Source organism: Panicum virgatum, chromosome 3K, assembly GCF_016808335.1.
Source record: "Panicum virgatum strain AP13 chromosome 3K, P.virgatum_v5, whole genome shotgun sequence".
In the NCBI taxonomy this organism is placed as follows: Eukaryota; Viridiplantae; Streptophyta; class Magnoliopsida; order Poales; family Poaceae; genus Panicum; species Panicum virgatum.
In genome coordinates, this window is record NC_053138.1 from 59,964,293 (window position 1) to 59,986,338 (window position 22,046).

General features: G+C 43.7%; 3 protein-coding genes across 6 annotated transcripts; 2 read left to right on the forward strand and 1 right to left on the reverse strand.

The window, feature by feature from the left end:
• The first annotated feature begins 1,172 nt into the window (after positions 1-1,172).
• Positions 1,173-10,548, forward strand: LOC120700004 (TNF receptor-associated factor homolog 1a-like). Of its 2 annotated transcripts, XM_039984134.1 has the most exons (13): positions 1,173-1,480; positions 2,192-2,425; positions 4,482-4,593; positions 5,447-5,535; positions 5,619-5,687; positions 5,792-5,921; positions 6,033-6,191; positions 6,291-6,654; positions 6,972-7,084; positions 7,509-7,656; positions 7,858-8,300; positions 8,371-8,509; positions 8,714-10,548. In XM_039984134.1, the coding sequence occupies exons 2-13, from the start codon at positions 2,242-2,244 to the stop codon at positions 10,133-10,135; spliced, it is 3,372 nt and encodes a 1,123-aa protein (XP_039840068.1). In that variant the 5' UTR covers positions 1,173-1,480; positions 2,192-2,241; the 3' UTR covers positions 10,136-10,548. The 2 variants fall into 2 exon arrangements, with proteins under 2 accessions (XP_039840068.1, XP_039840069.1); XM_039984135.1 differs by lacking the exons at positions 1,173-1,480; positions 2,192-2,425; positions 4,482-4,593; positions 5,447-5,535 and having other exon boundaries at positions 5,643-5,687; positions 5,784-5,921.
• Positions 10,549-10,702: 154 nt separating this feature from the next.
• LOC120700005 (gamma-tubulin complex component 5-like) lies at positions 10,703-17,438 on the reverse strand. Of its 3 annotated transcripts, none has more exons than XR_005685753.1 (17): positions 17,004-17,438; positions 16,066-16,275; positions 15,706-15,966; positions 15,497-15,591; positions 15,061-15,223; positions 14,873-14,983; positions 13,130-14,275; positions 12,905-13,057; positions 12,726-12,825; positions 12,516-12,610; positions 12,266-12,430; positions 12,141-12,197; positions 11,989-12,060; positions 11,709-11,807; positions 11,506-11,573; positions 11,249-11,422; positions 10,703-11,096 (listed from the first exon to the last, which is right to left on the reverse strand). XR_005685753.1 is itself a non-coding variant. In XM_039984136.1 (17 exons), exons 2-17 carry the CDS (start codon positions 16,204-16,206, stop codon positions 10,965-10,967), a joined length of 3,096 nt encoding a protein of 1,031 aa, XP_039840070.1. In that variant the 5' UTR covers positions 16,207-16,275; positions 17,004-17,435; the 3' UTR covers positions 10,703-10,964. The 3 variants fall into 3 exon arrangements, 2 of the variants coding, with proteins under 2 accessions (XP_039840070.1, XP_039840072.1); XM_039984136.1 differs by having other exon boundaries at positions 11,506-11,637; positions 17,004-17,435; XM_039984138.1 differs by lacking the exons at positions 16,066-16,275; positions 17,004-17,438 and having other exon boundaries at positions 11,506-11,637; positions 15,497-15,688; positions 15,775-15,923.
• A 1,221-nt stretch (positions 17,439-18,659) lies between these two features.
• LOC120700006 lies at positions 18,660-21,868 on the forward strand. Its single transcript, XM_039984139.1, has 2 exons — positions 18,660-19,104; positions 19,239-21,868. The coding sequence occupies exon 2, from the start codon at positions 19,281-19,283 to the stop codon at positions 21,567-21,569; it is 2,289 nt and encodes a 762-aa protein (XP_039840073.1). The 5' UTR covers positions 18,660-19,104; positions 19,239-19,280; the 3' UTR covers positions 21,570-21,868.
• Positions 21,869-22,046: the final 178 nt, after the last annotated feature.

Consider the following 22,046-nt stretch of genomic DNA (forward strand, 5'->3'; position numbering starts at 1 on the left):
ATGGACACAACAGAAATAGCAAATCATACATATTTAAAAATGTATCTGTTTCATGATATGGTAACAATATGGTTATTTTATATATCATGAAATAATTATATAATTAATAAATAATCTTATTTAGGTGAGTAACGTTGTTTTTACCTCTTATTTCTTACTACACTCGTCACTCCATACTTGCTAAACAAGGTGTAAATTTTATTTTTTTGGTAATTTATGGATAGATTGTTACTCGATGATAGATAATTGTTTTTATACTTTCTACATGTCACCATATACACTCCTTTCATTTTTTTATTTTTCTGTGTCATTTAGTCTTTTTAGCTATGCTACCAAAAATCAAATACAAAGAGATAGATCTTAATAAGCATCACCACGATAGAAAAATAGTGCACGCGCACTTGGAATACTAACAATATGCCTAATTTCCAATTTTGGTAGAAAGAATTGATCGCACATGTTGCGGAATAACGCTAATTTTAACATATCTTTACAACGTTGGCAACAACCTATTACGCGCTATGTCTTCAATTAATGTTTGTTTCTTTCACGTGTTACTAAGTGGTTTTGTCGTTAATCAATTATACCAATCATACGTTACAGAATATAATCATGTCAAGGATTGATTTTACTTTCCAGTTGCACGGTTGGACAGGTCATTGGAAATGGTAACCGCTTTATGAATGCATACTTTTTATCTGCTTAAGCCACGTGCGACTTAAAATCGCTGGATGCCGTTGAATCTTCAATCAATGTTTCTTTCTTTCACGTGTTACCGAGTGATTTTGTCATTAATCAATCGTACGTTACATAATATAATCGTGTTAGAGATTTGATTTTACTTTTCGATTGCACGGTTGGACAGTTCAGTTTTGTTAACGCCCACTTTTTGTCCGCATAAGCCACATACGACTTAAAACCGCCGGATAACGTTGAATCTTTCTACGCTATCCGTACCCATCATCACCTTTATTCTTCGGTGTGAGCCATCGGTCATCAACGTGTCACATAATAGTAATCTAACACTACCATAAATCTCTAGTTTAAAAATGTACATATAATATTGTTACAAATCACTGCCAAAACAGCAGGCAGATAATTATCTACCGTTATAAATGACTGCCAAAATATGCCATTATAAATAACTCCGGTGTACGGAGTAGCCACAGGACGAGCGAGGCGAGCTGAGCCTACGGAGAGGGAAGGGGGGCTAAACCTAAACCCGATCCGATTATTCAACAGCCAGCCTCCCCGACTCCATTCCACCACAGCTCCACCTCCCCCCCCCCTCTCCGACTCGACTAGGGCGCCCGCCCACGCCGCCGCCCCCCTCCACCGCCTCCGCCACCGCCGACGAGCGGGAGGGAGGACGGTGCTCTCGATCTCCGCGCGGGCCGCGGGGGACGCACGCGCGACGCGACGGGCGGCCTCCCCGGTGGGGGAGTCAGATCCGAGCTGAATCGGGGGATTTCCCGGGCAGGTGAGCATTGCGGCGCGGTTCCTCCCCGATCTAGTTGGGCGGCGGGCATGAAGGTTCCGTCGGTCCGGTAGGCCGGAGTCCCGCGCTGGACGGTCCCGGCGCGCGCCTTGATTGGATTGAAATGGATTGGGTTGGGTTGGCTGGGTCCGGCTCCGGACTTCCAGTCAATTCGCGTTCCCTTCGTGATAGTCTTGGGAGGGAGCTGCAGTTTTTTTTTTTCCTTGCGTAGGAAAATAATCCGGCTTCGATGTGTATGTGATTTAATCTTGCGAAGGCCTACAGTCCTTGCGGCACTGGATTATTATTGCTTCGGGATTAGTGTCGTTACTCTAGCTCGGAATCAGAGGTTGCACGGGTTAAGAATGGTGTTCCTGGTATCCGGACATGATTTCTGATACTATGTGATGGGAATTTTTGCTATTCTGGATGTTTATCTTTGTTTCGGTCGTGTCTGGAAAATCCATGTGATTCCAGTGGTCAATCACCGTTTCTATTTTCTGCAATGCCTGTTTGGTACCATGCACGCTTTTGCAGCCGCTAGGCACGAGATTCATGAGGCGCGCTAGTTAGCAATTGTCTGTACTTTCTAAAAACATTCTGTCTTTTTAAGTTGTAACGTCTTGTTTAGCGTCACCTTTGGATATCTCTTTTTTGTATTTCTGGCTGTCTACTGAAACTGGGACTTATGGTTTAGTTTCTTGACAACTGCAGGACGAAAAGGGTGAGTGTGAAATAGCTGCGCTTCTTCAGGTGATAGAATAATGGCTGGCACTTTGATTGAGGACAATGCTGGGGATGGTAGATCTTCATCAACTGAAGAGATGCCAAGTGATCAACAGAGCCATTCCGGGGATTCTTTAGCTGAATGGAGGTCAAGTGAGCAAGTTGAGAATGGGACGCCATCTACCTCACCAGCTTACTCAGACACTGATGATGACGACTGTGGTATTTTGCCTAACTATTCAAACATCTGTTTGTATTTTTTGCTTTGCAAATGCTTTAAGTTAAGTATTTATAATCTTTCCTTCTGATATTACTGTCCTATGTGGACCAGCTAGATCTCTTTATTTTTAATTACACTGTTCCATAAAAGGGTCCCAACTAATTTGGTCCAGTACTATGCAATCGATGCACATGATTCATCGCAGACTTAGATACTTATATTTTTTTCGGGAGTTTAGTCTGTCACTGCAGTTATTTGGGTTAGTTATGTTAGGCTTAGGATAGTTAACTGCTTGCTGAACCTGGACCTTGGAAATAAGCTATAAGACTATTGGCCTGTGTGGGAGGGCTTCTTGAGCGGCTCCAAAACCGGCTTCTCAAGGAGCCCTACCAAATGGTGCTTCCAACCCGGCTTCGACTCCGGATCCAGCGATGAAGCCCTAGAAAATCCGGTGACTGGAGCGGGAGGGAGGGCGCGGAGCCACAAAATCGCATCTCCGCGCGGCTCCATCTCCCGTGCCGTCATTGCCCTCCGCTCGTGCGCTACGCGCCTCCTTGCGGGCTCTCTCTGCGCGTGCTGCCGGGCGGCGCCGAAAGCCTGTGCCGTGGCGGGGGTCCGGGCGGCGCCGGGAGCACATGCCGCGGTGGGGCGGCAGGGCACGGCGGGGGGCCTGGCGGCGGCGGGAGCCTCTGCCCGCACGTCGGAGCGAGATGCAGGGAGGGAGGAGGAAGAAGAATGGATAAGGAGAGAGGATTAGGAAGGGTAGAGAAAAATAGAAGGAAATAAATAAGGAGAGAAAGATAAGGGTAGTATGGTCATTTGATCTTTTCTCTGTATATTACTCCCTCCATCCAACTATCCAAGGCATATTTATTTTTGACTCAAAGACAAGGAAGAGTTAACTCTGTCCTCGTTTAATGTACAATTTAGCCTCTTAATTATGGCATTTGGCCACTGGGATCCGCTATGCATGGGCGGGGACGGAGTTACTTTGCGATAGTCCACGAAGCGTCGCGCGCCATGACTTCGAGAAAAACTGGAATAGGCCTTGCATACATGAATTTTTCAGATTTCCTAATGGGCCTTGGATAGTTGGATGGAGGGAGTAATAACTAGTGGAGCCGTTTTGCCAAACGTTTTCTAAAAACGGCTTCAGCTCCACCAGAGAAGCCACTCCACTAGAGGAGCCGGAGCCGGAGCTGTTTTCGAAAGAGCTGGAGCCCTGCCAAACAGGCCCTATGTATGTTACATGTTGAACAAGCACTTCAACGCCCCTTCACAATTTTTTTTCTTAAAAAAGGAAAAATTGTTAGCATTTAAAAAAAGAAAAAATGGTTAGCACCATGCTGAAGACATAAGTTAGAATCTTGGGTGCTACCCTCCCTTGAGACATAAACATGGAGTTGTCCTTGTCCCCTGCGATTTCAACTTAAGGGAGGTAACAACATTAGGCACAGTTTCCCTATACAAAAGGTAAAAATTTCTAGGTAAGCTTAGCTCGGGACTATTTGAAACAAAACAAAGCGACAAGCTGAGGTTAATCTGTTTTACTTATGACAAACTGCTATTGGGAACTGCATATTTCTTACGTGAGAAAAGTTATGGCACACACCACTATACCTGGCGTAATCTACTCACATTATGCTTCATCCGTTACTTCCCCACACAAATGGTTACTGCTCCTACCACAAATCATGGCTGCTTGGGAGGTCATACTCCCTGCTAGTTCTGTTGCATTCAAATCATTTAGGATTGTAATTTACTGTTCTAAAAGGCTGTCACCTAGGTGGTGCTTATTTTAAAAAAGATGTACTTACATTATAACTATGTGGCCTTTTTATGTGTTGACATCACTGAGTTGGACATGTTATTTCATTTTTTTCTTGGATCGCCTTGTAATTAAGATGAGATGATTAATACCTTAGCCTTTGAATTCTAGTGGGTTACATGATTCTTATAAGCTTGATTTACATGATGAACAATTCAATCATTTCTCTTATATAAAAAGGTTCTGGTATGAATTGGTGCTTGACCTGTTGATTCTACTGTCTTGTATAGGGCCAAGGCCTTCTGAACTTTATGGGAAGTTTACATGGAGAATTGATAATTTCTCTCAAATCAACAAGAGAGAGCTAAGGAGTAATTCCTTTGATGTTGGCGGATTTAAGTGGTATGGTCTTTGTATGGGCATGAATTGGACTCACTATTTCCTTTTCATACTTTATTCTACTGCATACATATTTCTTTTGTGCTGTATCTTTGCTTCATACTTGCCCGCTAGGTATGATTTGGCTGTTAGTTTCCAGTGATTTTGGAATGATTTCTATTATGTAGAAAAGGTGTCGACACAAATGAATCTATTGAAACAGCACAAGGTGCACTATTTGCATGTTTTGTTTGAACTGCAAATTCCAAATGGTGGACATTCAAAAGGTGATTTGAGGGTGAAAAAACGACTATAATATTAACCATGGATGACCTTGTGTTATTAGGTATCAAGTGACCTTGCATCCTTCAACAGTTGAACTTACTGGTAGCAGATCAATTTAGTGTATTTTTGTTCTGCTTGACCATGGTGATGTGTACTTTGGCCAGCAAATAGTAATACCTGCTTTTATTGCCATGTAGAAGAAAGACTATTGTAGTATTAACATTTGCAAGTAAATATTTTTCACTGTCAGTATCCAATTCTCTTAACATGTTCCCTATGTAAATACTTATTGGTTCACTGATGCCAAGGTTACTTATTTTCTGGAGTCTGTACCATACTATATTCAATATCCTTTTAATTTCCGTTTACAAACTTCTACTTCATATCTTTTTACATACTGTGAAAGTGAGAATGAAAGTGTCGGTCTTTCTCCAATAATTTATTCAAGAATGAATAGGGACTTGAGCAGTTTTTATTTAATTTTTTGTTTCTTGTGTCCCTTTCAATCTGGTATGTTTAATTATCTTTAGACTTATATGCTCATGCCATTTTCTTCTGCATCATGTCTTGAGATCTGTTAATTGGTTTTCAGGTATATCTTAATTTATCCACAAGGATGTGATGTTTGCAATCACCTCTCTCTCTTCCTTTGTGTTGCGAACCATGATAAACTACTCCCAGGTAGATGCATAGATGGATGCATTGTGTTTTACACACTTAACTTGTGACTATCATGTTCTTCAATATGATTTGCTTTTGTTCAGGGTGGAGTCATTTCGCACAATTTACAATAGCTGTAATTAATAGAGACCCTAAGAAATCCAAGTATTCTGGTGAGTTCGATGAACTACTATATGGCTTGGCTAGTGCCTAGAGTTAAAATATCAAGCTTTTGCTTGGCTTCTGCAATTGGAGTTTAAAGAAAGTAGTATTTCAGATACACTACATCGATTTTGGAAGAAGGAACATGATTGGGGGTGGAAAAAGTTTATGGAGCTTTCAAAATTAAATGATGGCTTTGTTGTTGAGGATGTTCTTACTATCAAAGCTCAAGTTCAAGTTATCAGGTATCTGTTTTCTATGAGTCATAAATTTTAATGCTACCATCAGTTAATTGCAAGTGGCTAGTATCTGTTACTTCGCATAACCACTTCTGCTTCTGCATTCTAATATTTGAGGGAGAAGGCAGACCGTCCATTTCGTTGCCTCGATGGACAGTACCGAAGGGAACTGATTAGGGTTTATCTATCAAATGTGGAACAAATTTGCCGACGCTTTATTGATGAAAGAAGAAGCAAGCTCAGCAGGTTGATTGAGGATAAAATGAGGTGGTCCAGGTTAGATAGACAGAGACATCCAGAAATGGGACATTAGTGTTCTACGATCAGGCTCGTTTCCGATACCTAATTTTAATATTTGTTTTTGGTGAATTGCAGTTTCAGTGCATTCTGGCTAGCAATGGATCCAACTGTGCGGCGACACATGACAAGGGAAAAGACTGACACTATATTGAAAGTTCTAGTGAAGCACTTCTTCATAGAGAAAGAAGTTACGTCAACCTTGGTAATTGACTCACTATATAGCGGACTGAAGGCTCTTGAATACCAGAGTAAGAATAAAAAGGGGATACCTAAACTAACAGAGACAGATGCTCGAAGCACTCCAATGGTACTTATTGATCAGGACATGTTTGTTTTGGCTGATGATGTGATACTTTTGCTTGAGAGAGCTGCAGTGGACACACTGCCGCATCAACCTTTGCCTACAAAAGATGATAAAAGTTCACAGAACCGCACAAAGGTATGCATGTTTCTCTTTGACCAGTTAGAGATTGGTTTGAAATGTTAGCATTTATCCTAGAAGATTTCATATTTAACATAAAAATGAGATTTGTTTTGAGATTTTACTCAATACTAAATTCAAAATTACTTTCACAAAATGAATATTCCTCTGTAATAATGCTTTGGAGTAAGGCCAGGGCTCTTAGTCCTATGACTAACATTTTAGTGAGTTACAAACCCCAAAGATGAAGAGATGCTACATGCAGTACACAGTTTGTCTTCTTGTACTGTATTCTTCTTATACATATGGATCCTTAACTAATGTTCTTATTACAGGATGGCAACTCAGGTGAGGAGTTTAACAAAGATTCTATTGAGCGCGATGATAGACGGCTTATAGAGCTAGGCTGGAAGACATTGGAGCTTTTTGCCTTAGCTCATATATTCAGGTTAGCAACTTTCAAGTTCAATGCTATTTTGCTCGACAAGTGCATAGCAAGGGTCAACAACGTGAATTGTGATTCCCAGAGCTTTTCATGCTTCGCTTGATATGTATGCCTTTTCAGATGTTGCATATTTAATATGTTATCACATCACTGTAGAAGTGTTATCTCCCATGGAGGGAAATAATGGATGTATTCCTCCAAACCCTAGAAGGGTGGGATATATAGATCCTATACATGGGCCTCTATACATGGGCTCACATATACACCAACATCTCATTTGTGGGATGCCAGATGTTTTTTTTCAGGTTTTGATGAATGGGTGTTAAAATTCTTTCACTTGGAAAAACATATATGTTCAGATGAAATATTTAAATTCAAATCAATTATGCCCTTACGTGACTCATCTTAATATAATGTCTTGAAACAGCCGAATAGAAGTGGCATACCAAGAGGCGGTGGCTTTGAAACGCCAAGAGGAGCTCATTCGTGAAGAAGAAGCTGCTGGGCTAGCTGAAATTGAACTTAAGGCAAAGCGTAGTGCTGCTGAAAAGGAAAAGCGTGCCAAGAAAAAGCAGGTTAATATCTAATGAAAACTCCTATTCTTGTTTCCTTTCTTGCATGTTTCATATATTTATTATAGTTGAGATGAGAAATTGTGTTGTCCTTGGTCCTCACTGCTGCTGCTGTATTTTTAATTGGTAATTGGCATAATTTTGTGGTCTCCTCTTTGTTCTTATTGAGGATTTCTATAATGTTAATGTACCTCTGTTCTCCAGGCAAAACAGAAGAAAAACAGTCGAAAAAGTAATAAAGGGAAAAATGACAAGTCTGACATCAACAAGGAAATACTTATGGACAGCAGTCCATCTGATGATAGGATCCTGGACGATTTCTCTGGACAAGCAGAAGAAATGTCCTCAAATGCTGACAACCCCGAAGAAGTCTCTGATATATCTGACAACAGAGATGATAATTCAGATGCACTTCATGTTGATATTGAAGACCGTGAATCTAGCCCTGTTAATTGGGAGACAGATGCTTCAGAAACTCAAGCTACTGTGCCTAGGAGTGGTGAGGTGCAAAATGACCAAGCAGGGAAGCGGATCTCTTTTGTGGATGATAGCTCATCAACTTGTTCATCGGACTCAGTTCCCTCAGTTATCTTGAATGGATCATCCACAGGAGGTGCCTGGACAAATGTCAGATCCTCATCCAATAGGTATGCTTTTATGAGTATTTTCCCCTATCTTGCTGTTACTTGGTATTTATCTTGCTGTATTATGATTCAGGGGAAACAACAGGAGGAATAAGGATGCTGATCCACGAGCAGGATTTGCACAAGGTGGACCAAATTCAGGGTATAATGGTTTTATAGGATCTGGCAGCAATGCTTCCAGCAACTCCAAGGACAACAGACATGAATCTGAGGTACATGACTTTCTTGGATGTCTCAGATAATATAGACCTGCAAACCTTTTACTTAAGATGAGCATTGTATTCTTTGGGAAATGCGCCATTAAGCATTCCATTTTAAGATCAAGTTGTGTTAAGAAACATCCTTCTCTTGATCTTTTACCGATCCTTTTGTGTGTTCCACTTGATTGAATAATCAGAAAAATTAATTCGTTGCAGGATGATAAAGCTGTCTTGCAGAGGAAGCAACACGCGCAACATCGTGTTGATGTCATGAGCCCCTCCAAGTCAAGAATGGCGGAGTCTTCCTTTTCTTCTGTGAGCCCTGTTAAGAAGCAACCTAACTTATCCCAGCAACCAAAATTTTCACTAGAAAGCACCAATAGTTTGAATCACCGTGCAAGCCAAGTTTCGGGTGCTGTGACTGCCACTACAATAGCAGGTGTCACTTCAACCCCGGCAGCTCAGATGCTATCAAATAAAGGGCCTCTGTCCAGTCTTGCGACCCACAATGAGAAGTCAGTTCCTATTGCAAGTAGACCCCTGCAGGTGCCTGTACAATCCAAATCTGAAGCTCAGAAAAAGGCTTCCCTGGATGGCAGTGCAACAACCCAGGCTGTTGCTGTATCAAGGCCCTTGAGTGCCCCACAAGTCCCTGCAGGAAAACAAAGTGCATCAGTTACTTCAACATCTCAGAGCGTACCCCTTCTTTCTCGTTCAATGAGTGCAGTTGGACGGTTGGGAAATGAGCCCTCAGCCAATGCCCCTAGCTTCATTCCCCGGTCACGAACTTATCGCAGTGCCATGATGGAGAAAATTTCTGTTGGTGGAAGCAGTTTCACACATCAGCCAAGTTCACTGGAGCAAGGAATTGCACATTCGCAATCATTGTTTTCATCGCAGCCTTCCATTCTGTCATCGGAAACCTTATCTGGGAAAGAGGAAACGTCATTGAAACCTGGGTTTACATTTGGAACTGTCAAGCCAGAGTCACTGAACCAGTATCAGTGCAGAGAACAGAGCTCACAGCAAGCAAGCAGCAGCAGCAGCAGCAGTGATTGTGCTCCATCGAGTTCGAACATCAGAAGTGAGATTTCGAAGCTCAATTTGAACGGAAGATCACGAAGCAGGCAGCTGTTGTCAGAAATTTCTACCAGATTTACTCCTTTTCAACCGCAAGGCCTGGCCGCTGATGAGTTCCCACACCTAGACATCATCAATGACTTGCTGGACGAGGAGCAGAGCGACAGGAGAAGGGTTCTTCGACCTGGATTCGCTCAACATTTCTCTATGCCCAATGATGCCAGCAGCCCTGATTATGGCTTCTTCAGTGAGCCATACCTGATTGATCAGTCCGAGCCATACCTTGGGGAGGAGCCTCCTAGGTTTTATAGCACATTGAGCAGTGCTCCTCGGGGGCTGAGGGACCGGAGTTATTCACAATTCGATCTCTCTACATACTCCAGCAGCGGCCAGTTTGATGATCTGATGATGAACCAATGGCCATACAACCACACTGAATTTTCCATGCCTAGCTTTTTGTCAGACACAAGTGGCTACCCCTATCAGTTGCAGGATTTCCCGAGTTCGGCAAATGGAGCAAGCAGATACCCATCCTATCGCCCTGCCAATGGGCACTGAGAATTTTAATGATTGCATTGGTAATAATGTGTGGTCGAGTCCATGCTGTTCGCTTCTGAGCTGTGTAATTGTAATAGTTCCCCATAGCAGTGATATAAAGAATGGTTCCTCAGTTTCCTTGTTCAATAGTTATACCTCCCCCCCCCCCCCCCCCCCCCCCTTATAGATCAGTTTTGCCCGATGGTTATAAATCTAAGTCAGTTAAAATGGTATGGTTAATCTAGTCAATCACATTGTGAAATGTGAATGATGCAAGCAATGGTATAGCAGCTTTTTGAAGCAATGCCTTGCTTAAGCTGATGTAGCAATGATAGGGAATATTTCTCATCATCTCTTGTTCAAATTTTCTGTAAATTCTGGAACCAGGCCATGGGCAAAAACCCGAAAATCTTGAATGCTGATTTTTTGTTCTTGATACGTAGTACCATGGACTAGCTGTAAAGTAAAATGTTATAGCAACAAAATTTTCATGCCGTAAAAAAAAGGACGAATGTCCGCCTTCTGAAAGCAATCGTCAGACAAGAATTTTTCCACTTTGAACCAAAATTATGTAAATAAAGCGGGGAGTGCAAGAAGGCTGTTAAATTCTTGTTTCTACTCCAAAGGAAAACGTAAAGTCGTTAGCACACAAAAATCCAAATCTTGTGTAAAAACAAGTTAGTTACAGTTGGTGCTGCCGATGCATCATAAGTGGGTGAAGGTTAACAAAACTACTCTGGTATCTCTCTAAAAAACAACTCAACACAACTCTGGAACACACACGAACCTCTGGAATATACATTCTTCACAATTGGAGCGCACCACCCACCCTGTCCATGCTGCTCTACTGCTACCGTTGCCGAGACCCAGGAATGGCGGAGAAGCTCCCATTATCGGACATGAAATAGTGATTGTAATTGATTCTTGTAACTAGATCCGCAAGATGGGGAAAATGACCCACATTTAGCTTGAAAGATAGGATCTACAGCATATATACAAATCATAGTTAGTGAATCTAACGGGGGAATACTAAAGTAGATATTAGAGGTGATGGAAAGGGGAATACTAAAGTAGATATTAGAATTTAGAGGTGATGGAATTTTACTAATTTAGCAAATAGATTTAGAAACCTACCCTCAGGAGAAATACGACACACTCATCAAATTGCTTCTCAATCCGATCCATTTCCATCTCACATCGTGTCCTCACAGCTGGAGCAGTCCCACCAGTACTGAGAGTCTGTTCTACATTGTGAAAGTCGAGAGCCAATCCAAGAATAGTCTTAACTCGACTGGCAATGAGGGCCCACTGAAAAACACAGGCAGCAAGCATTCTTATCGAAACTTAAATATTGGAAAGATGCATTGGTTCATAGTAGAAAGGATGCTTACCAACTTATCAGAGGCAACAAAGCATTGCCGCTGAATAGAAGAGAGATATGCCTCATGAACTTCCATGACTTCATCCAATGTCGTAGCAGATGCCATGCCATCACAAAGTTCAGTCCATGCACTATGATATACCTACTCAATGATTGCCGTGAGTAAAAGACATACAGCGGTCAAACGGAAGAACAAAACATATTTCAACTCACTCGGTCCATGACGTACTGATGAAACGCATCGACAAAATGGAGGAGCTTCTGTGCTACAATTAAGTGCTGCTTGAAATTATGTGCAGTCCTGCCTCTGGCCTGCCAGCAGAAAAGGATAGATTTTATTGGCAATTAAGTTGTCATTTTCGAGCACATTTAATTGTCAACTCCCAACAGCATAGCAATCCATAATTTCTTCAACTTCATCAAAAGAGAATTCACAATGAAGGATACTATGAGATAATAACCAAAAAAATAAAATAATCATATGGATCAATACCTTCCACATCCACTTTCGCGTTTCATCCAAAACAAACTTTGCCCGCTTGACCTTCAGTAAGAATCCCATAACCTAGATAACAGCAAAAGGACCAAAGGCATTAGTACGTATGTGACCCTACCTGGTACTTGCAGTAGAAAGTAAGACATTACCTGATTATACTTCTTCAGTGCGTCTGTATTAACAATTAAATCCAGAGGCCAAGACACCTGCCATTACAAAAATACATAAAAACACAGCAAGAATACAGACAAAGCTTGTTCTCGTTCGTGCATACCTTATATGTAAAATTAAGCATGTCAAGAGCGTCGATGCCAAAACCAAGTGCACGGCCTTTTTTGGAAGCTGATGCACCTTCGTCACTGTTGTTTGTTGCCAAGGAAACAATCAAAGAATCCGGTGCTGTCAGGAGCATTTTGTCCGCTGAGTTTCTTATGGATTCCTGCATGAAAGAATTAACATAAGAAAACTTCATCACTGATGAAGCCTAAATATCAATGAGACAGTAAATTTGCAACATAAATCACCTGCAACAAATTATTCAACTCAAAATCATCATCCCAGGAACTCCCTCTATCTAGCTTATCGAAAATTGTTATCAGAAACTGCTGCAGCATGTCACCTGAAGGCTCAAGTAGATTAGTAGAATCACATTTCATTTATTTACTCACTTTCTGCAGTTTGAGGGAAACACAAGCAGTTTTTTTGGGGGTTTCCTAAGCTGAATGATGACACACCTGATCCTAGCAAATAAATAGCACGTAACACAAACAGTTCATCCATTAATCTCCATTCACCCATTAGCTTGGACAGGATTTGCTTGCCAATGTGATCCACCTGAAAGGGGAAGAAAAGCAGAAACCCTTTATAATATGGATAAACAAGAAAATGAACATAATATAACTTTTAAGCAGACCTGTCTCTTTATGCATTGGGAAAGGCATTCTTGGATGATACACACTGGCTGAAGAGGATCTTTCAAACTCATATTCTGAATAAACTTCAGAACTCTTGACGCTAGTGTACTATCTTTCTGCATTGGTAAGATCTCCGACAGTGGGACATTTTCCTGAAGGGAATGTGATTAGAGATATAACTAGGAAATACAAATAACAAACTATACTTTAGAAGCAAGTCTTACATTTGCACAAGGAAGAAGAGTTGGAAATGCATAAAGCACCTCCAAGGTCCTTCTGTCATCTTCTTGTCGGACATAGTCCAAATCACTGAATTGGAAACCGAACTTATAATCAGTGCCATCTAGTCTGGGGAAAGAGGTTGTAGGCTGTGTATCACCAATGGTGCTAGTTCCTACAGAATGTCCATCAGCAAAGATAGCTCTTCGCATATTCCCATCATTCAGAGGAGGGAGATGAAAACTTTCAGATATATTCAGTTCACTCCAAGAATTTGGATTCCTCAGTAGCACTTCTCTGCAAGCAGTGATGGCTGGATTTTCATAACAAGATAAAGTGAAGTGCCCTGCTTCTACTGCATTGGAGGATGCATCTTGTGGGTCACCAGGGACAAATATTGGCTTATCCATAGCAGTGTTTCTGGATATGGTCTTCTCAATACCATGATATTTTCTTCCTGACGTAGCATTTTTAAGGAGCTTTACCCAAGTCTTCTCAGTGCTGCTCTCTGCACATATATCCTTTGTTTCTTGGACGTTGCTCTCCCTTTCCACAAAAGCTTTGTTATTTGGAACACTATCAGCATGCAGTCTTCTTAAGTATTCATAAACATGGTCACCGTTTTCTAAGAGACCAGATAGGCATATCAAGAAAATCTCAGACAAGGTTAAGAGCCCCATTTCACGAGAATCATTTCCGAACTGACATGTGGATTCTTCAAGAGCATCTTCACTTCTTGGATGACCATCTTGGATTCTTAAACTTGAGGTATCTGGCCAGATTTTTTGTTGACTACTGCAATTAATACTCTGATAAAGATTGGAAGCATATGTATCTTTACGGGTTAGAATTCGATGCGCATCTTGAACATGTTGAATAACTTGAAAGGATTTTCCAGCAGATACAATAGCCCTTGCAATATCTTTCAAGAATATGGGGCATAATATATCCACACAACCTTGGTCGTTCATTTTCAAGTAAGCGCCTACAGTAGTTGATTCCTTGCTGCTTGATTCTTTTTTCCTGATAGATTCATTATCAGTTGAATTTGTTGAACCGTCAGCTCTTGAATCTCTTATTCTGAGCATATAGCTCATTTCCCAGAATGCTGGCTGATCTATGGTAACTTCACTATTTGCAAAAAAGAACATCTAGAAGACAAAAATGGCTGAATTACAAAAGCTGCCTTAAAAAATCAAGGTACACATCAGAAAAACTAAACAGCATTCATCGCCAAATCTCTACAGGATTTTTTTTTTCCGGAACATGAAGAAGATCTGTGTATCATTATATTAAGAAGGAAACTACAGGATTATGTTAAAATGGTAATAATCAAGGTAATGTAGAATTGCACGATATAAATAGACAGTTAAAATGACTAATAATAGGGTAAAGATATGATAAGGGTCAGACATCAAAGAGCAATGACCTTATACTGCAAAGAACTGGGTATGCAAATAGCACCTTATTCAGACAAAGCTTTGGAAAGGGGTGAATTTCAAGATACACACGGAACAAGATCAGGACCTCTTCCAGCCCACCCAAGGAACAAAAATAAATAACCATATATGCTTTTGTTGAATTCTTCAAGGCACACGACATAATCATGAAATTCTCACAATTTATGTTTGGATTTAGGTAGCAGGTCAATCAAACCAGACAAGCTACTTTTGTAGTGTCTAACACAGTTACATGAATGCCTATGAAATATATTAAAAACAAGCAATAAAGGACTGTTTCTTCAGTACCTCTTCATAAGGGTCATCAAGGATACCATCATAAAGCCAGGAGTCAAGACACTGAAGATAAGGTAGCAAGCTTCCAGCGAATATCACAAGCAGCATATGATGTGGCTCTCCCTGGAATTTATAGGGATTAAAAATTCAAATTAGTGAGCATTATAATAGATACTGAGACAACTGGTTCTTGTTGTAACCTTGCCATCTTCCACAAGACAGACTTCATTTAACTTCTTGAAGAGATGGTTGAGAATATGAACTGAAACTTCACTAGATGCCATGAGTGCGCCAGAATCCCAAAAGCCATCTGGCACAACTCCATGCACGACTTGAGACAAATGTTCTGCTCCAGAACATAAACTGCAAAAGATTTTATATAATGAGTGACTGATGGCTACAAATTAAATCTGTCAAGTGCTGTGTAGCGCATAAGAAACTCATGTACTAAGTTCAACATGCAAATTGTCACCAGCACACATTACACATAATTGCTGATCTCTCAACAATTTCATCACTTAAAGTTAACCTACTCATCAGTGTACTAGAACACTACAAACTTACATACAAAGCTCTGAAAACATACAAATGAAATTCGAGGAAGAAACTTAGCAAAGTATCATGGTGAAGTATGACCTTGACATAGAATCGGTTAATCCCAGTAGCGTTATAGTCCTGTTGACCGAAATAAATAGCTGCTCTTCCTCCTTCAAAGCTGCTTCACGGAGCCTCTGATGTTAACATGACAACAGTCATTGGAATTTTGAATTGGACAAATACCATCTACATAGATGACACAAAGTTCATCTCAACAAATCTATGAACATCCTGCAATGCAAACTCACCGTAAGCCAAGAATCAATTGAGCTAGCAAATGCATCCAATGTCGGGATCCTGTGAGGGCGCATCCTAACCTTCCGAACAAAGAGCTCCACTTCCTTCAAGCATGTCGACGCAAACAGAAGTGGACTCAGCACGGACCTGAGACCCGTCAGTGACAGGTGCATCACATATATCCCTGCTTTCTCACGGTACCCAGGCACATTACTGTCCCAATAGAGCAAGGATGTCTCAAAACCTTGGATCACCTGGAAAACAGCCTTAACCTGCAGCAGGCACAAGGACAGCATGAGCACATGTTAATCAACTTGACGAAGTATAGTACAAAACCGCACAGTCATATTGCGAAGCAATAGAATTCATACCAGCTCATGCTCTTCTGTTCTCAGTGCTGGCACCGGCACCGCATGAGGAAGGCCCTTGGAGACACTAAGCTGAAGCTTCTGTACGAAGCTTTGGGCATCATCGCCATCCACCAATTCTGTGGCCCGTTTGGGGAGAACCATGCTTGGTTCCACCGGTAGGGAAGCGATGATTTCAAAGATGGGTATTCCCACTCCCAACAAAAGAAGATCCTAACCAAAAGTAAGAAAAAAGTTCACAAACACTACTGACAAAGTGACAATTAAAAGCTAAAGCTGTTCATATCTCAGACATCCATGAAACAAATGGAAACTACAAAACTTCAAAGAAAATTACAATCTAACATTAACTTCGTTCCTTCATGGCTTGGATGTGGTTGGTGATATCAGTATCCTTGACTTGCAAAAAGAACTCACGCGCAACAAATGTGACCAAGCAATCATTCAAGTAGTGATCCCCATGCGATTTCTCAATTTATTCTTCAAATAATTCATTGATGAAAGCCTTTCTCAACACTAGCGGTTGCTACTGGAAATACTAGCACCAGTTTGAGAAACTGGTAAACAACACTACATATGAGGAAAATCTTTATTGTAACAAGCATCAGCAAAACTTCCCACTTCTCTAAACTTTTCATCTCTATGCGTTAGTAAGAAATAGTCTAAGTGCGGAAAGAAGATGGTTCATCTCTACGCATTTACACTCAACAACAGGAGGAGTAACTAGATTTTTACTCTCGACAGTAACAGTAACAGGCTGCGGAACTGATGTGGAGCCTAACTCTACCTTCTGTGTCTTTGCTACTCTATCCCACGAAGTCTTCAAACCAACCGGTTTCTGCTTCGTTTCGTAAAGCTCTAATATCTAAAGGGAAGGTAAAGCTAACAGAACCAAACTTCCCCTAAAATCAGAAATGCTGAAATCGGCAGTCGTTCCTCACCCAAAATCCCAAATCGAGGGTGCGGCGGGTGCCGAGTCCCCGCCGCCGCCCGCCGGTGGTGGCGCCCGGCGGCCCTGCCGGCGCAAGGGCGGAGCCGCGGAGGGGCTCGGTCGCTCGGAGGCGCGCAGCCCCGGCGGTGGCCCCGGCTGCCCCGCAACGCCGCCTCGCGGACTCGCCCGCTGCGGCGCACGCCCAGGCGCGGAGGCGCCCAGCCGTCAGCCGCGCCTCGCCTCTGCCCTCGAGTCGTCTGAGGGCGAGGAGTCGCTAGTCGGCAGTTGTGTCCAAACGGATCCACCTGAGGGTGGGGCAGAACTGAAGGTGGCCGGTGACGGTTGTGCGGAGCGGCGGCGGGACGGGGAGGACGGCGCGGCAGCGCTGTGATAGGTGGGAGCGCGGGAGCCCTCGGGGGGTGTGGAGGTAGGGGGGAAGGGGGCGGGGGCCGCGGCGGCCGGTGCCGGAGAAGGGAGTTCGGAGGCGGGGAAGAGAGGAGGTGCGGCGGGCAAATTGAAGCAGGCAAACAAAACTGAAAAAATGTGCATAAATTTCAAGCAAGTTTTTTTAAAAATACATTAACGTGACTCAAGAAACGGATTATATTGGCTTTGCTGAGTAAAGGCAGGTGGTGGAGCGCTAACACAGATATAACTATTTCAAATCATATTTTTCTTTCTGGTTGCATTTTATTTTTGTGTATGTAATAGAAAAGAGGGTTTAGGGTGGCGCGCTATATGTTATGAAATTTCTGCATGGTGTTCGAGTATTTTTCATGACTCTCCATACAACATTTTTTTTCCATACCACTAATTTTCATCATTCTTTTTCAAGTCTTGGTGAGATCCACCTCCATTTTCTCTATCATTGGCGAGATTTTTTTCTCCTCCGTAAATCAAGGTTAGATAGGTTTAGGGTTGGAGCCTAAGGATTGTGGGCGAGATTTTTTTTCTCCTCCGAATATTGTGTCATACGGCTATAATACTGCCCCTGCCACAATACTAAAAGCTTATTGTAATATGCATATGGATCCTATTTATAATTAAAAAGTCATCACATTTATGCAATAGCATACGTTGCCGTGGGAGTCAGGCCGGTGGGAGTGAGGGAGAGTTGAGAGACGAGAGAAATATTTTTTTTTTTGCTACTTCAAGTCACACCTTAATTTTAAAGCTCGCCTTAGAGTTCTTTCTTTCTTTCTTTATTTTTCTTAAGGTGCACCTCCACAATAAGCAGATTGTGCTTGCAGGCACTTTGAATCAACTAAACTGAAAACGTTTGGAGTTCTCATTGTCAAATTAGTTTTTTCAATGTAAAATTCCTAAAGCGATTGTGACGGTTCCGCCGTGCAATATTTCCACGAATCTAAATAAAGCACATGTGATCAGTACAATTTTTTTTTGTTTCAAAGAAGGCCAAAAAACACAGAACCTTGGCAATTTAACATGCCCATGCGTGAACAGACCAATTGGCCGAACGTTTGTTTGAGTGGAGACCTCGTTATTTGACAAGTTTCTTTAATCCTTTTGGCACGAGTTTACCCAACACAAATTGGGTTCCCAAAAAGGCCCAGCTCCGCCGATGGCAAATCGGGAAATCACCCCGCACTCAGCAGCCCGGATCCCCTTGCTTTGACCTAAATACCCCTCCCCTCCCGTCTCATCCCTGCCCCCCTCGCCGCCCCCGTCTTCCACCATTGCCCCTCGCCTCGCCTTCCCCCCAATTTCTTCCTCTCTTTGCCCTCCGCGCTGCTGCCACCCTGCCCCTGCGCGGCCTTCAAATCCACCTGTTGTTTCCCCCTTGGCGCGCAGCTCCCTGCCTCGCCGCACCGGCGCGGGGAGGCGCCGTTCGGCGGGTGGGTCGCGGCTTCTTGGATCTCGCGGTCTCAGGGGGTCTGCCTCGCTCGTTGGTTGGTCCTGGTGTCTCCTGGCGATCCCGACAGCTTGCTGGGTGGCGATGGCTGTGGCTAGTCCGGGGGCGATGGCTGCGGCGTGAAGGTTGGATTGGGTTTTCCGGCAGAGGGGATTGGATCTTGGCGGGGTTGCAGGAGGCTGGATCGCGACGCTGCTGTGGCTGCCGGGACTGGATTGTCGCCGTCGTGCGATTTCCGGTGAATCCTTGCGCTGTTCTTGCCTTTGTCTATGCGATTTTAGCTTGTTCGGGTTCCTATCCGTGGGATTCACTGTCTATCCATGTGTTTCGTCACTGATTCGGCTCGATTCGACTTGGTTGATGCTTTGTCAGGAATTGCTCAAAGCTGTGGGTTTGCTGGCGCGGTGATCGGCGATGGCGAACCACGAGCTGGTCCTCGGGCACGGGCAGAGCGCGGAGCTTGCGCTGGGGCAGAACCACCACGACTTCGGCCAGGGCCACGGGCTGGGCCTCGGCCACGGCCACGGGCTCGACCTCGGCGGCCACCACCACGACCACGACCTTGTCCTCGGCCAGTCACACGAGCACGACCACGAACTTGTCCTCAGCCAGTCGCACGACCATGACCTGGGGCTGGGGCACCACGACGACGATCACCAGCTTGTCCTCGCGCATGACCATCACCACCATGGCCATCACGGCGGGGAGCTGGCTCTGAGGCAGGGCCATGAGGGGGACCCGGGAGCACTGGATGTGCAGGGCCACCACCACGACGAGCTTGAGTTGTCTGAGAGCCACGAGTTGACTCTTGCTGAGACGCACCACCTCGGTGTCGATCAGAATCTGGACGACCAGCTCTCGCTCGAGCAGGCTCATGAGCTCGCGCTGCATCCACATGACCTCTCCCAGGGTCCTCTCGCAGTTGCTCCAGTTGTCCAGTCACGGACCATGGTTGTGAGCCTAGAGTTTCAGCTTGCTGTGGGCCAAGAGTTTCCGGATGTTATGAGCTGCCGCAGGGCCATCCGCAACACTGCTATCGCCTGCCACTTTGAGATACAGACAGTGAAGTCTGACAAGACAAGGTTTACTGCAAAGTGTGCTGCTGAGGGCTGCCCATGGCGCATACATGCTGCAAAGCTCCCTGGTGTGCCTACATTCTCCATCAGAACCATACATGACAATCACAGCTGTGTGGGGATCAATCATCTTGGCCATCAGCAGGCATCAGTTCAGTGGGTTGCAAACACTGTTGAAGAAAGGCTGCGTGAGAACCCACAATGCAAACCCAAGGAAATCTTGGAAGAAATCCACAAGGCCCATGGCATCACACTATCCTACAAGCAAGCTTGGAGAGGGAAGGAGCGCATCATGGCTGCGGTTCGAGGGTCTTTTGAGGAAGGCTATCGTCTCCTGCCAGAGTACTGTAGGCAGGTGGAAAGAACAAACCCAGGAAGTATTGCTCGAGTCTACGGAAATCCAGATGACAATTGCTTCCGGCGACTCTTCATATCATTCAATGCATCAATATATGGTTTTGTGAATGCATGCCGTCCACTCATTGGGCTTGACAGGGTCCTCCTGAAAAATAAGTATCTTGGTACCTTGTTTCTTGCAACTGGCTTTGATGGCGATGGTGCTCTCTTTCCTTTGGCATTTGGCGTGGTTGATGAGGAAACTGATGAGAACTGGATATGGTTATTGTCTGAATTGCATGAGTTGCTGGAGAAAAACACAGAGAACGTGCCAAGGCTCACCATCTTATCAGATAGACGGAAGGGTATTGTTGATGGAGTTGAATTCAACTTTCCAACTGCATTCCATGGTTACTGTATGCGCCATGTTAGTGAAACCTTCAAAAAGGAATTCAGCAATCCACAGCTTGTCAACCTTCTCTGGGAAGCAGCTCATGCACTAACTGTGATAGAGTTTGAAACTAAACTGCTGGAGATAGAGGACACCTCACCAGAAGCTGTTGTTTGGATAAGGCATCTACCTCCTCGTCTTTGGGCCACAGCTTACTTTGAGGGGACAAGGTACGGTCACCTAACAGCAAACATCACGGAATCACTAAATTCCTGGATACTGGATGCATCTGGCCTTCCTATAATTCAGATGATGGAAAGCATCCGTCGCCAGCTAATGACATGGTTCAACGAGCGGCGTGAGGCAAGCATGCAGTGGGCAACGATCCTTGTGCCCACAGCTGAGCGCCGTGTGCAAGAGGCCATTGAGCGTGCACGGGGCTACCAGGTGGCCCGAGCCAACGAGGCGGAATTCGAGGTCATCTCAGCTCATGAGGGAACAAACATTGTGGACATCCGCAATAGGTGCTGCTTGTGCCGGGGGTGGCAGCTCTACGGAGCACCCTGTGCTCATGGCGTGGCGGCGCTCCTCTCCTGCAGACAGAATGTTCATCGCTACACTGAGAGCTGCTTCACTGTGGCAACGTACCGCAAGACGTACTCGCAGACGATACACCCGATCCCAGACAAGACCCTCTGGCATGAAACAGCAGGCCAAGGCCAGGCTGAAGAGAACAAGATTGAGATTATCATCAACCCACCGAAGTCGTTGAGGCCCCCAGGGAGGCCACGGAAGAAGAGGATCCGCTCGGAGGACCGTGGGCGAGTCAAGCGAGTTGTTCACTGCAGCCGCTGCAACCAGACAGGACACTTCAGAACTACATGTGCTGCTCCAATATGAACAACTGCATCGTACAGGCAGTGTTGAAATTCTGAATAGCTGCAGTATTACTGAGACAAGTTAGTAGAACTTAGTGTCTACCGTGCAAACTTCTTGCTTGCAGATGGGCGTCTTTGGTTTTACTTGATCCTGCTGTCGTTCTAGCATTGGCTTAATAATGTTAATTTCAGCTAGCTATATATATCTCCTGCCAAACCGAGGGAATAGAGCATCTATGTTCTCCAATCCCTTTGGTATGATGAGTAAGCGCTACTAATGATGCTTTGTCGCCAAGAATGAGTTGCTGCTTTCTCAGTTAATTTTTTTATCTCCAAATTTCTTTAAGTAAATTTCACAAGAATACCACATTCTTCTCTCTCTACCCCTATAAACCCACCACTTCAAATTTTGCTACATCCACCAAATTGTTAGTTATTGCTTTGTGAGATGGAGTTCTCTCCTTTCACACCAAATTGTGTACACAAGACAACAAACTAG

Coding starts and splice junctions, on each gene's coding strand:
- LOC120700004 (XM_039984134.1), top strand. CDS start 2,242: ATGGCTGGCACTTTGATTGAGGACAATGCTGGGGATGGTAGATCTTCA. Junction 5,688..5,791: donor TAAGAAATCCAAGTATTCTG/GTGAGTTCGATG, acceptor GTAGTATTTCAG/ATACACTACATCGATTTTGG. Junction 5,922..6,032: donor GCTCAAGTTCAAGTTATCAG/GTATCTGTTTTC, acceptor CTAATATTTGAG/GGAGAAGGCAGACCGTCCAT.
- LOC120700006 (XM_039984139.1), top strand. CDS start 19,281: ATGGCGAACCACGAGCTGGTCCTCGGGCACGGGCAGAGCGCGGAGCTT.
- LOC120700005 (XM_039984136.1), bottom strand. CDS start 16,206: ATGGTTCTCCCCAAACGGGCCACAGAATTGGTGGATGGCGATGATGCC. Junction 12,061..12,140: donor CACTGAAGAAGTATAATCAG/GTAATGTCTTAC, acceptor GCTGTTATCTAG/GTTATGGGATTCTTACTGAA. Junction 11,097..11,248: donor GTGTCGTATTTCTCCTGAGG/GTAGGTTTCTAA, acceptor TATATGCTGTAG/ATCCTATCTTTCAAGCTAAA.